This window comes from Xenopus laevis, chromosome 6L (assembly GCF_017654675.1).
Source record: "Xenopus laevis strain J_2021 chromosome 6L, Xenopus_laevis_v10.1, whole genome shotgun sequence".
NCBI lineage: Eukaryota > Metazoa > Chordata > Amphibia > Anura > Pipidae > Xenopus > Xenopus laevis.
Window position 1 is genome coordinate 27,564,302 of NC_054381.1, and position 15,091 is coordinate 27,579,392.

Below are 15,091 nucleotides of genomic sequence, written 5' to 3' on the forward strand. Positions count from 1 at the left end.
CATAAACATACCTGACAAGGCGCACTTTCCTGTGTTGGAAGGAATTCCTTGCTTCTCAGAATTGCATGATCACCGGGGTCTTTGTAAGATGAAAATGCCAAAAACTGAGCTGTTGAAATGATAAATATTTACGTTAGGCTTGCAAAATTTTTTGCTTTGGACTTCCTTAAATTTAATGGACCTTTTACCTCAGATTTGCCAATAAAACTTTTAGTGCCACAGACTCTAGAGCCCCCATGAAAAGATGATATTGCTGCCACCATTTCCTCTTGACCTAAGACATGATTCTGTTTATATGGCAGCATTGGGGCATGGAGCAAACAGCTAGACCACATTACTGAAAGGATTAAAGGAGCGATAGCCAGGTCTTTCCCCTGTCTTCTATGGAATTTGTAGTCATAATGTGGTTGAGCTAGCAGTGCTTTAGTCCACTTGAGACACATAGGGCCTGATTTATAAAGGTTTAGATTAGTTACAATAATTCTAGTTTTTTGGGGATCGTGACTTTCCCTGGAATTTTTTAAACATATGCCTCATAATAAAACATGACAAAAATAGCAAATAGGCTGGCACCAATCCGGAACATCCAACGAAAAATGGAAAAAAAATTAAATATAAAAATATATAGCTTTATTTTACATTACATCTAAAAGAGTGTTGCCTGATGCGTTTCGTGTCACAAATGGACACTTAATCATAGGCAGCCTATGATTAAGCCTATGATTAAGTGTCCATGTGTGACACGAAATGCGCCAGGCAACACTCTTTTAGATGTAATGTAAAATAAAGCTATATATTTTTATATTTAATTTTTTGGCTCTTGGATTCCATTTTTCGTTGGATGTTCCGGATTGGTGCCAGCCTATTTGCTATTTTTGTCGTGAATTACTCCCCTTTGCTGAAGGTCTGGGGCATGAGCACCCGGGCCCAACTTGGAAAGCGGTAAGCTTATCCTAATGACTTGACAGATTCTTGCTGTTTCATAATAATAATTGTGTTTAATGTATATGCCTCATAATGTTTGATTTTAAAATAGTCAAAACAATCTGCAGCTTCAAAATGCAATCGCATCAAAATGTAAAATGGCATTCAGTATCACAATATTTTTTTTGGCTACATATGGTGCAGTTGTTTTGCTCCAGGCTGGTTTCAGGTTTCTTCTGATATACAATAAGTTCATGAAACTGTTGTTGTTGCCCAGCAGTGTTGTTCAGATCCATGAGCGTTTGCCAAGAGAGAAATGCCAAGAGGAAAAATACATAGAGAAAGGCAGAGGTCTGACATCTGAACAACTGCCGAGTGTACTGATAATGAAGACACAAGTGATATACACATACAGGTTTTCAGTAGATTATTTTACTACATAAACAGCCATATTTTTATATTATTTATTGGCAATTAAATACCCAGACAAAACCACAAGACTGATCCTATTTACTGATATCTGTATAGCATTCTGTGTGCAAATAATAAGCCATTATAACCTATGGTTGGGTTTTTTTTTACCTTTTTCTCAAGGGACCCGAATTAAAACAGAGACAACCTCACCGGGTTTATTGCTAATAAAGCGCCTTATTTAATGATTCTCTACTGTAAGATTAAATTACATATACTCCAAATAGCTCTGGGATCCATTTGTCAGTCCCAACCCACAGGTTAAGCTATGGTAATAGTGAAGCAAATTTTCCTGAATTCAACATGAAAAAATAGATATTTTTTTTTAATATGGGAATAGGTTCAACTATTTACATGTGCAAAACAGAACCAAATAGCATGAGTTAATGACACATACTGAGAGGTGCACCTTAGGGTGCAACCTATGGGACAACATGCAAAGTGCAAAAAACAGGGTGTTTTGCCGGCTTCTTAAATTAGTGTAAACAGTTATTGCTTTCCTTTATACCTTCCATTGCTTTATAAAGAACCAGCTTCAGAAAGTTATTAAGAAATAGTTTTATCGCAGTTTGTATTGGATTTCCTAACTGAAACCTCATTGCGTGACTTTTGCTTTTATTTATAGATGAAAGGAGATCCAGCAGCCTCTTCAAAAAAAAGTTTTATTGTAGATGCATTTTATTCCAGTCTAGACAGCACTTTTGTTTATTGAATCTGCTCTGCAGCAAACAAAATAAATTATCTCTGCTATAAAGGAATGATAAGCCGCTCTCATTCTTCAAAAGATTTAAGTTGTTATGGGTAATTTTTGAATATGCCATTGACTTGATGCGGGAACGGTAACAGAGTCATTTAGAATGATAGCTCTTTATTCAGCTTGTTCTGCTGAAACTCAGCAGGTGCTTACATATATCCTAATGTACTTTCCATAAACTTTATTGTTGGATTTCATGAAATTAAACTGTAAGCTCTTCTGGGCATTGATATCTATCCTTATGTAGAGATTGCATTGTCTTTTTTCAACCTTAGTAATTGGTATCCTTGGGTTGCTGAGCATAAACTGATTTTAGACAGACGGATAGATGTGGACTTCTTATTCATATAATGTAGCCCTATTTATAAAAATATATATATGAAAATTGGTTAATTTGAAAGGAATGATTCCTTTCTTTGTATTTCCTTTGCAATTCTGTTTTAACTTATACTCTTTAAAATGAATTTTGACAAATCATACTAACATGTTTTCTCCACTGTAAACTATAACCCAATTTGGTTACTGTCACTTTTGCGTATGAAAAGTACTGGGAACTGGGATTAACAGCGCAGTGCCTCCACCTTAGGGAACACTGAGGAGTACATCTCAGGGGATTTCCACTAGTAAAAATAAAACACACACAGTTTGCAATAAAAAAAATATAAACTTTATATAAACTGTATTTAGTAACTGTAAATGCAAATCACACAATATAGCTTTTACTCTGGGGAACCTTTATGGACTATCAACCCCTTGTACAATCTCTCAATGCCACAGTCCCACATCGGGTGGCTAAATGCAGAATCACTCCAGTCAGTTCAATGTCCCTTTCCCAAGAGCTCTTATGTCCCCAGGTAGCGCTACCTGCCCCTTTGAAAGTAGTAGCCGAGACCATGTTGCAGGTACACTAGCAAGACTTGTCCTCACCCTGGGGAACACACAGTGGCCAACGTATCCACAGGGAAGAGGTAGAAACAGGCTATCCCTGATGCTCACACACTTTATCCAGCAGAGCAAAATATAGCCTTTTCTTTTACTTTTTCCTAGAACTCATTTTTAAGCAGCACTGTCACACTCCAAAATCAGGCACACCCTCTCTCCCAAAGATGCACTGGGGGCACCCAGCCAATCGTATAGCTCTCCAGCCTGTAACTGGGCTGGATGATGTCACAGACAGAAAAACAGGGGAAGGATTTGTCTGATCCCCTACAAAACCTTACAAGATTCATTCATTTCATAGGAAGCCAGAAGACTTAGGGCACTTTTACAGATGGCAGTGCAGGGTTACAACCTGAGCTGACCTTGTTGGCATTTAATCATTTAGACATTTAGACAGTAGAGTACCAGTGGACGCAGGGTGCACGGGAGCCGGGAGCCTTGTACTATTAAAGGGGGGAGGGTAGAATAATAAGTGATAATATATATGTGTGCCAGAAAAAATACCTGCAATAACAGAAGTGTTCCGTTTAGTAAGCTGTTTTGTCTGGTTTTTTTTCTGACATGGGTTAGTATCACCATCTATGGCACTTTAGTAAACAGGCACCTCAACTTACAATAAGCATCAACTGGGCTACAAAACAAGAGGCATCAAAGAGATCTGCAAACATTCAGTTCATTGACTGCACATTGTCAGACCTTAGATGCAAATTCTGTTAAAAGCGACCACAGATCAGCACTGAACAGAATATATTGCCTCTAGAAAATATACATTACTAATATCCTCAGTGAGTTATAAAGAGCAAAAAAAAAAAATATATATACAGCAGTCAACATGGTGTGCCAGAAATCAGGTATAAATTAGGCATGGTATATTTATTGCTTTAAATTCTGCACTGTAATAGAAAAGTGAAAAGAAGTTATTTGCATAATGACATTCTGCTAGGGTTGCCACCTTTTCTGTAAAAAAAATACATGCCTTCGTATATATCTAGAATTTTTCCTTATCAAAAAACTAAAGTGCTTTAAAATAATAAAAATATAATGCAGTGTTGCCCTGCACTGGTAAAACTGCTGTGTTTGCTTCAGAAACACTACTAATGATTCGGCCGAATACCGAACCGACTCCGAGTCATAATTTGCATATGCAAATTAGGGTGGGAAGGGGAAAACATTTTTTACTTCCTTGTTTTGTGACAAAAAGTCACACGATTTCCCTCCCCGCCCCTAATTTGCATATGCAAATTCAGATTTAGTTCGGTCAGGAAGAAGGATTCGGCCGAATCCCGAACCGAATCCTGGAATCAGTGCATCCCTACATTAAATAAACCCAATAGGATTGTTTTGCCTTCAATAAGGATAAATTATATCTTAGCTGTGATCAAGTACAAGCTACTGTTTTATTATTACAGACTAAAAGATAACCAGTTTTAAAAATTGTCATTATTTGATTAAAATGGAGTCTATGGGAGATGGCCTTCCCGTAATTCTGAGCTTTCTGGATAATGGGTTTCTGGATAACAGATCCCATACCTGTAGCCGTAATTACAAAATTCAAGTAGCTAATAGATAATCTGGGGAATGTAATAAAAGTCGCAACGAGCAAAACAATTCGCAATATGAATAAAAATCCACACCTCGCAATGTAATCTTGTTCCTTAAACTGTTATTACATTGCGAATTTTAGTTGCGCAAGTGCTTGAAGATGTCGTAATCTTTTGGAGCAAACATAACGACTTTTTCAGTAAGAAGTTTTATTACATTGACTGCGCATTGGCGCAAACTATAAAATTTGCAAATGGTCTTCCACTGTAGGAAGTGGTGGCTAAACAGTTTCCGGGTTCACAAAAGCTATATTAAATTCACGCAACGCAAAATTTGTTCGCGCAAAGGCATAACTTTTTGCATTGCGAATAGTTTTTCCGTTACTGACTTTTATTACATTCCCCAGTATGAATGGAACGGGATAGCTAGAAGGCATGTTTCCATCCAACTAGATCAATAATATAAATTATTGTAATCTGTAATCCAACACAAAGAGAGCTATCAGACTAAAAATGGGGGGAAAGAGGTGAATATTACCATCAGGGTTGGACTGGGGGACCTGGGGCCCACCAGGGCTACTGCCCCAGGGCCCCCCACCGGCCCCACTGCCGCGACGGTGTGTGCACTGCATCTCTGCGCCGACGTGTGCGATGCATGTCTGAGCATACGTGCAGCGCTTTGGTTGTATGCATGCGCGCACACTAATTTTTTTTTGCCGCGACCTCCAATAAAGGGGGTTGCGGCATTAACAGGCAGATATGGACGGACCTGGGCCGGCAGGACCCACAAGAGCTGGGGCCCACTGGGTTTTTTCCCGGTGTCCCGCCGGCCCAGTCCGACACTGATTACCATTGTGTTACCAGATATTGGGCCTCCTGAGTCCTTACATCCTATGAATACCATAGAGGTGATGTTTTCTTAAAAGACTGATTTTGAATAGAGAATATCATATATTGGATTCAATATCAACAAAAATCTCTATATCTCAAATTTGTCTACAGAGAACAGTTAAACAATATCTCAGAGTAAGACAACATATATAAAAATGCATTAAATACAGATTATAAAACAACGGAATGCTTAAGATAAAATATCTCCGCTCAATGAATATATTTTTAACACTTATAAAGGAAAACGGATATTTCTTCCTGTATTTTAGAGTAAGCATTTGTAATACAGCAGTTTTATTTACTAATCAATAGCAACCGAATGCCCAGTAAATTTCACTGTGGCGTAATTGGTTAGGAAATGTTTTCATCCATCTGAAGTAATGGGTGAAATGATGGAGAAAATACTGACTGCGCGTTTGGGCATGAGGGTCACATTGTCTTTTTGAATGGTTTGGTCCCTCGTTTGCAAAGGAGTACAACAGCCATCTCTATGTAGAGCCAACAAAAAGTAGCACATTGCATTCTGGTTAAAGCAGTGCAGATATGGGATCTGTTAATGGGAAACCCGTTATCTATAAAGCTCCGAATTAAGGGATGAACTCTGCCATACACTCCATTTTAATGAAATCATTCAGATTTTTTTTTTTCTCTGTAATAATTATGGATGCACCGAATCCAGAATTCGGTTCGGGATTTGGCCAGGATTCGAGCTTTTTCAGCAGGATTCAGATTCGGCCGAATCATTCTGCTGGTCGAACCAAATCCGAATCCTAATTTGCATATACAAATTAGGATTCAGTTCGGTATTTGCTGAATCTTTGGCAAAGGATTCGGGGGGTTCGGCTGAATCCAAAATAGTGGATTCGGTGCATTCCTAGTAATAATAAAACAGTAGCTTGTACTTGATCCAAACTAAGATACAATTAATCCTTATTGGAGGCAAAATAATCCTATTAGTCTTAATTAATGTTAATGATTTTTTTAGTACACTTAGGGAGTTACTAAAACTCGAATTTATTTGGTTTGGCTTTTTGGAGCAAAAACTCTATTTTTTGTGGAAAAAAAATTGAATTTTTGGAGATCTATTAAACCCAAACGCTGCAAAAATTCAACAATCCACCATCTCAGACCTGTCAAAGTCACGTATAAATCAATGGGAGATGTCACTATCCCAATTTGAAGATACTGGGTTTAGCCCGATAATCCGATAAATTCTTTGTTTTTAGTTAAAAACCTGAAAAATATTAAACAATTTGGTAAAAAAAGTCAGAAAAAAATCATACGCTTGATTTTATCAGTTTTTTTACCCAATCCAATTTATTTGAGTTATTTTATTAATAAATAAGGCAAAATTGGGCATGGGAGTTTGGTCAAGCTTTTTTTTACTTTAATTACGAGATAAATTTGGATTTTAGTAAATATCCCCCTTAAGGTATGAAGATCCAAATTACAGAAAGACCCCTATATCAGGAAAACCCCAGGTTCCAAGTAATCTGGTATACCTGTACCAAATTCATAATTGCATAATTGTCCTTTTTGAAGGAATTGTCATGCTTAAATATAATTATATATATATAGCCAAACAATGAGACCCGCACTCTCAGGTCTTAAATAAATTGAGGGGCCGATTCACAAAGGGTCGAACATCAAGGGTTAATTAACCCTCGATATTCGACTGGGAATTAAAATCCTTCGACTTCGAATATCGAAGTCGAAGGATTTTAGCGCAAATAGTTTGATCGAACGATCGAAGGATTATTCCTTCGATCGAATGATAAAATCCTTCGAATCGAATGATTTTAAGGATATAAATCCAATGATCGAAGGAATATCCTTCGATCAAAAAAACTTAGGAAAGCCTATGGGGACCTTCCCCATAGGCTAACATTGAGTTCGGTAGCTTTTGGATGGCAAACTACGCGGTCGAAGTTTTTTCTTAAAGAGACCGTACTTCGACTATCAAATGGTCGAATAGTCGAACGATTTTAAGTTCGAATCCTTCGATTCGAAGTCGTAGTCGAAGGTCGTAGTAGCCCATTCGATGGTCGAAGTAGCCCAAAAAACACTTCGAAATTCGAAGTTTTTTTTACTTCGAATCCTTCACTCGAAGTTAGTGAATCGGCCCCTAAAAGTTTTTATTTAAATAAGAGCCTAACGTTTCGGGCCTCCTCAGAGGCCTTTCTCAAAGGAGGCCGAAACGTTAGGCTCCTATTTAAATAGGTAACTGTAATGTCTTGAGAAAGGCCCAGAACGGGACCGAAAGTTGACAATAAATTTTCTTGTCAAACTGCATTATGAAGCCCTGGAGTGCGTCAATCTTGGGGAACTATATATATATACAAACACAGGTATGGGACCTGTTATCCAGAATGCTTGGGACCTGGGGTTTTCCGGATCTTTCCGTAATTTGGGTCTCCATACCTTAAGTCTACTAGAAAATCATGTAAACATTAAAAGGGAACTCCACAAAAACATAACTTAAGCTTTTTGAAAAGTAAACATAATTTCAAGCAACTTTGCAATATACATCAATTAAGAAATGTACAGACTTTTCATGATTTTTAATGGTCTGGAATAGTTCCCTAAGCCTAGCCTCCTGCTGTCCTGCTGATCTGTCTGACTACTTTGCTGAGCTGGCTGACTACTGTTATTTTGTATCAGCAGTGATTTGTCCTCAGCCTGCATCCTCCAAACTCCACAATCCCCTGCACATGTGATTTCAATAAGGAAAGGAACATCACAATGCATTGTGGGATTTTTCTCCACTAGTAACTGTCAGAAAAAGGTTAGAGGTTTCTGTATTTTTTTGCCCATTGTTCAGTTTTTTTCTCCTGTCCATACTTTTTATATACGGATCTATAAATCATTTTCATGTCATCTGTTGTTTTAAATCGTGGTTTCAAAAGCTCTAATGCTGCTAAACTTTGACCATTAATAAATGAGCCTCCCAGCGAAATCTAGATTTAGTGCTTGTTTCGTCCTTCATTAATAGGATAATCATTATTTGGAAAGAGAAGAATAATAGGGAAGGTAGAAATGGCTGGCAATGGGAACACTGGAGTTAATGATTCAGTGGATATCCCCAGTAATAAATTCTATTTCTAGGACTTTGAACATATGTTGACAACCTGTGAATCAAATGAATCAAGACGAACACAGATTACACGCTGTAAATTGACAGGCACACTTTGGTTAAAGGCTAATAAGAATGATCAATAGCGCATTCCTACTATCCATTGTGGGACTGCACAGACGTTGCTTCTGAGTAGGTAGAACTCATTCCAATCTATTGCTACAGCTTATTGAGAGAATTGTTCACTAGTTAGACAGCAGCAATCCATATACACAGCTCTAGGGCATTGGCCCACAAGTAGACTTCTGCCATTTTGCATGTCTCGTATCTGAATAATATGCCTTGGTTCTAAAAACATTATAGTTTCCCTGAAACTTGTGCAGAAACTTTTAGAAATGTTGTTTTGCAGTTGCTTTGGGGTTAAGGAGCAGATTTATACCCATGAAAGGCTTTAGACAATTTGTATATGTTTTTTCTTGTGCATAATGATATGTGCATACATAAGATGTTTTCCTGTGCTTTCAATTAAAATATATATATATATTGGATACTACGGTGGTCCTGATGCAACTTCTTGGCTGGCTGATCAGAATTAGATTCATGTTGGTGAAGTAAAGGCAGAGCCCTTGCTTTCCCACCATTCTGACTGAGACAGATTCCTCCATATTCATTCTCAGCCAAAGTACATCCCCCTTTCCGAATTCTATACAAACAATGTAGATTGCAAGCTTAGTGGGGTAGATATTCTGAGGCAGATACAATAAATACTGATAAACATTCAAAGAGTGATTGCCTAAGTCTGACCATGACCAGCTAGTCATTAGTTATTATAAGAATCCTAGTACATTTGGGGGCAGATAGTCTCTAGAGCTCTTCTCCCAGTATTGTTTGTCGGTGTATATTTAGCAGTGTAAGAAAGCACAATCTTGAAGTTTTAATGAACCACTATTCCTAAATCAGGAGGAACATATTATTAGTCAGTAATGAGGTCATGCCACTAATTACACATCCCCAATACCAGTAAAAAGAAAAAGAAATTGTACAGGTATCAGCTCCATTATCCATTATCTGTTATCTAGAAAGTTCCGAATTGCAGAAAGGCCATTTCCCTTAGACTCCATTTTATCCAAATAATCCAAATTTGTAAAAATGATTTCCTTTTTCTCTGTAATAATAAAACAGTAGCTTGTACTTGATGCCAACTAAGATATAATTAGTCCTTATTGGAAGCAAAACCAACCTATTGGTTTATTTAATGTTTACATGATTTTCTAGTAGACTTAAATAGTTCAGTGTGAAAATAAAAACTGGGTAAATAGACAGGCTGTGTAAAATAAAAAATGATTCTAATATAGTTAGTTAGCCAAAAATGTAATGTATAAAGGCTGGAGTGACTGGATGTCTAACAGAACAGAACACTACTTCCTGCTTTTCAGCTCTATAACTCTGAGTTAGTCAGCGACTTGAAGGGGGGCCACATGGTACATTTCTGTTCAGTAAGTTTGTAATTGATCCTCAGCATTCAGCTCAGATTCAAAAGCAACAGATATGACCCATGTGGCCCCCCCCCCTTCAAGTCTCTGATTGGTTGCTGCCTGGTAACCAGGGTAACCAGTCAGTGTAAACCAAGAGAGCTGAAAAGCAGGAAGTAGTGTTCAGACTGACATGTTATACATGAAATCACTCCAGCCTTAATACGTTACATTTTTGCCTAACTAACTATATTAGAAACATTTTTTATTATGCACAGCCTATTTATTTACCCAGTTTTTATTTTTACACTGAACAATTCCTTTAAGATATGAAGATGCAAATAATGGAAAGATCTGTTATCCGGAAAAACCCGGGTCCCAAGCATCTGGATAACAGTTTCCATACCTGTACAATCTCTCCCAATTTGTCATTGGTGTTTCCTGGAAAAATGCCCCCAACATCAAACAGCCATCACATTGTTCTACAAGTTGGTGGAAGAGAAAGGACGTAAAGCACATGATTCTTTCCTCAACCCCTCATCAGTTTCCAGGTCCTTTGATACAGGTCACGGCACATGGAAACCTCTTAGGTCCAGGTCTTCGTACACATTACATAATAACACAGAATATTCCAGTTACAAACTATGATCACATTAAAAAAATAGACATTTCTCCAAATAGTAGTTCTCTTTTACTGCTATTGTAAATTTCAGTGTTCCCATAATGCTTTGGGGGACTGTTTGGCCTATGGAAACTGGCCAAACACTTTCCTCCCAATGGATTATGAGAATCAATTTGCCTCACCCTATATACACCAGTTGAGACACTGACCCTTGTGCCAATGGTCTTTAATAAGCGAAACAGCAAGTGGTGATAATTGAAATGCACACAAGTGATTCCAGTGGAGGGGAGGCATACAGTATACAACCATACACATTTCCCCCGGAAAAATGGCAAACTTTAAATACAGTATACTGTAGTATGTGCTACGATCTTACCAGTTTGATTGGCTCTGTGGTCATATGACGGATCTATGTTTTCCAGAGCATCGGTTCTACGCCAGCCATCGGATGTCATACCACACAAATCCCTCTCAAAATCACATCGTTCAAAGGAGGAGCCTAATAGTATAGAATAAACATCATCATCAGAATTTACAGTAATTCAAAAAGTTCTATTATATATATTTGCAGCAAAAAAACGGGATAAATAATCTCCCAGCGAGAGTCTAGGAAATTCATTATTATTGTGAATTAGACACAGACTTAATTTTTTTCCTTGTTTGAACACATGTAAAATACACTGACCAAAAACCCACTATTAATCGGGGGCTGAATACCTACTAAAGGCACGTGCTACTTACTGGGACCCATTGCACCCATATAGGATGAATAAACAGTTCACTTATCTTCTCAGCAGGTACAAACAAGCCACCCACCCAATATTTTTTTTGCATGTTTTGTAAAATGTCAGGAGTTTCTCCTCTTTATGTTCTCATATTCTCTAGTGATAACTGAATGTGGATGTTTTGCTGAATGCACTGTTATATTATGGCTTCTGTACCTTTATACAGTATAGGGGGCCGATTCACAAAGGGTCGAATATCGAGGGTTAATTAACCCTCGATATTCGACTGGGAATTAAAATCCTTCGACTTCGAATATTGAAGTCGAAGGATTTTAGCGCAAATAGTGCGATCGAACGATCGAAGGATTATTCCTTCAATCGAAGGAATATCCTTTGATCAAAAAAAGTTAGCCAAGCCTATGGGGACCTTCCCATAGGCTAACATTGAGTTCGGTAGCTTTTAGATGGCGAACTAGGGGGTCGAAGTTTTTTCTTAAAGAGACATTACTTCGACTATCGAATGGTCGAATGGTGGAACGATTTTTAGTTCGAATAGTTCGATTCGAAGTCGTAGACGAAGGTCGTAGTAGCCCATTCGATGGTCGAAGTAGCCCAAAAAACACTTCGAAATTCTAAGTTTTTTTACTTCGAATCCTTCACTCGAAGTTACTGAATCGGCCCCTAAATGTGAGAGTCAGCATTGTATTCATTCATGTAAATTCCAAATACTTGATCCAGGGAATGTTTATGATCGCCATTGGGGTCAGGAAGGAATTTTTTCCCTCTTGAGGCATCATTGGCACTAGCATCAGGCTGGATTTTTTGCCTTCCTCTGGATCAAATAATTTTTTTAAAAATATTTAGAAATAAAAACGACATCATAAAAATCATGACAGGATCCCTTAACGGTGAACCACCCCTTTAAATATTCCATTAAACTTTGTGAATAAATGTTGCCATTTTGTATGTTGTTTCTATATAATTGCATCGACTTGTTTTATTTAATGTAAAAAAAATATTCTATTATTATTATTATTATTATTAACATGTATTTATATAGCGCCAACATATTGCGTATGTGATTATTCAACTAACATTCTACAAAATGAACATGGATTTGCTACTTACACAGCCTTTCATCGCTATTGTCCCCGCATTGATCATCGAAGTCGCATCGATTATCCAGCGGAACAAAAGATCCTTCGCTGCACTGAAATCCATCAAGTTGATTGGGTCGAACAAAAGCGACAACATTATGAACAGCCAGAGGTAGAAATAATGCGTACACATTAAACATCTGGCACTAATGGAGGGATAAAAAATTACATAGAGTGAAGAATGACAACAATCTCCTTGCGCCTGGGAAAAATAGTCTGGTTGCCCTACAACCAGTAGTTAGTGTGAGACTCATAATTCTTCTCATAACAAAGGCAAGTTGAGTTTATGTTGTAGCCTCTGTAAAATGGTTAATAATAAATATATTTCCTCTTTGTGCAGGTGCACCCTAGACAATCTTTAACTTTACGCTTTTATGGCGTGGGGCATGATGCTGTTGCTGTTGTGATATGGTTTATGGCGAGCAACATTCTCTCCTGCGCTCAATGATAGCCCGTGCCTGGCAGGGAGATCTGATAACAACCCAAAGACAAACAGCAGGGTTTAAATTGAAAGAAGGACCAATGACTTCAGTTAATTATCTGTTTTATGTTCTGGAAAAAAAAACTTTTGTGCTATACTGTGGCGATATTGGGTAGACGGACAAAACGCTTATTATTTGCTTTAAATTGAATTTCATTAAGATAACGGCACCCAGAGACAAATGTGCCACTAAACTCGTTCTTTAGCCTTAAACAGAAGAATTCAATATGCCATAAACCACCTGATATTACGTTTGTTCTATAACAACTCAAATATACATTAAAATGGCATTAAAATAGTAATCGGTTGTTAAAAAGAACATTAGCTACCTTGTATTCATAGAATAAAAAATGTATCAGAGCATTGCTTGTCTATGAGAACACCAGCCAGCGCATTGTAATGGTTTTGTACAGGTATGGGATCCGTTATCTGGAAACCCCAGCTCTGAATGACAGGAAGGCCACCTCCTATAGACTCCATTTTAATCAAATAATTCAACATTTTTAAAATGATTTCCCTTTTCCTCTGTAATAATAACAGTACCTTGTACTTTTTCCAAACTAAGATCTAATTTATCCTTATTGAAGGCAAAACAATCCTATTGGCTTTATATATAATGTTTAAGTATAATGAGTCAATTTTTAGCAGACTTAAGCCATGGAGATCCAAATTACAGAAAGATTCCTTATCCAGAAAAGCCCCGTTCCCAAACATTCTGGATAACTGGTCCCACACCTAGAGTATATATATATAAAGTCCTGGTAGTGCAATGTGCAATGTGCTTTCAATAAAAGCATGAAAGTTTTTTAAAAAGGTGTGCCAGTCTGAATATATTTTATGTTTTATATTTATATATATATTTGAATAAATATATATATATATATATATATATATATATATATATATATATATATATATATATATATATATAGTCAACTACAAGAGGTCCTCTGCACTCAACCCATTATCAATATATTAAAGACAGAGACATTTTGTGCATACTGCTACTAAAAAATGCCTTACCCTTTAAACAACACAGGGATTGTTTGTCCATATATTGCAATATATTTAAGCTGGCCAACTACGTCAAAGTCATCCCATATCTGGCCAGTCCTACGCTTGATTTTCATCTGATTCATTAAGAATTCAATTGCTTCATTATACATTTTACAAAGGGACTAAGTTTTACCTGCAACTTACAAGCTGCTTTCAAAGTAAAACTCCCAAACTTGGTCACTGCTCCTGTATAACTATAACAAACAAGGGAAAGTTGTGCTCACCACTATTTTTTAAAACCATTAGGCGGGGGTGCAATGAGGGTGTGACCACAAAATACATATAGTCAACTACAAGACTAGTAGTTGACTATATGTATTTTGTGGTCACACCCTCATTGCACCCCCGCCTAATGGTTTTAAAAAATAGTGGTGAGCACAACTTTCCCTTGTTTGTTATATATATATATATATATATATATATATATATATATAGAGATATATATATAGAGATATATATATATATATATATAGATATATATATATAGTGATGTTTAACACACACACAAATATAATATACAAGAGCCATGAATATTTTGTAAACTATATCCTTATAAATGGTGCTTAGTGATGTCATCGGTTATAATTGTTGTTTAGTGATGTCATTTATGTCACATGACTCAAGTACCCTCTGTTGCAAAATATAAGGATATTAGAAGTCACCTGGGAGTGCCATGACCTGTACATGTAACTTATAATATATATTATATATCTGTTTTACAAGAGGGGGTACTTTATTCACTATATATATATCTATATATATATATATATCTCTCTCTATATATATATATATATATATATATATATATATATATATATATATATATATATATATATATATATATATATATATATATAGAGAGAGAAAATGATTTGATGTATTTATTGAGTTGCCATGAATTGTATGTGTGATAAAAAAAATGGCATTTGTTACGAAATGATACACTAATGTCTTATGAATGGAAGAAATGATTAGTGGTAAATGT

At 36.7% G+C, this 15,091-nt stretch overlaps 1 protein-coding gene across 2 annotated transcripts in view; it reads right to left on the bottom strand.

Annotated features, from left to right (window-relative positions):
- Positions 1–12,864, bottom strand: part of malrd1.L (MAM and LDL receptor class A domain containing 1 L homeolog) — a 245,556-nt gene extending 232,692 nt beyond the window's left edge. For both annotated transcript variants that reach the window (XM_041565859.1, XM_018267285.2), the window contains exons 1-3: positions 12,541–12,864; positions 11,064–11,186; positions 12–109 (exon numbers count right to left, since the gene is read on the bottom strand). In XM_041565859.1, the coding sequence (XP_041421793.1) occupies positions 12–109; positions 11,064–11,186; positions 12,541–12,709 (390 nt within the window). In that variant the 5' untranslated portion in view covers positions 12,710–12,864. The remainder of the gene's footprint in view (positions 1–11; positions 110–11,063; positions 11,187–12,540) is intronic.
- Between the last annotated feature and the right edge of the window lie 2,227 nt (positions 12,865–15,091).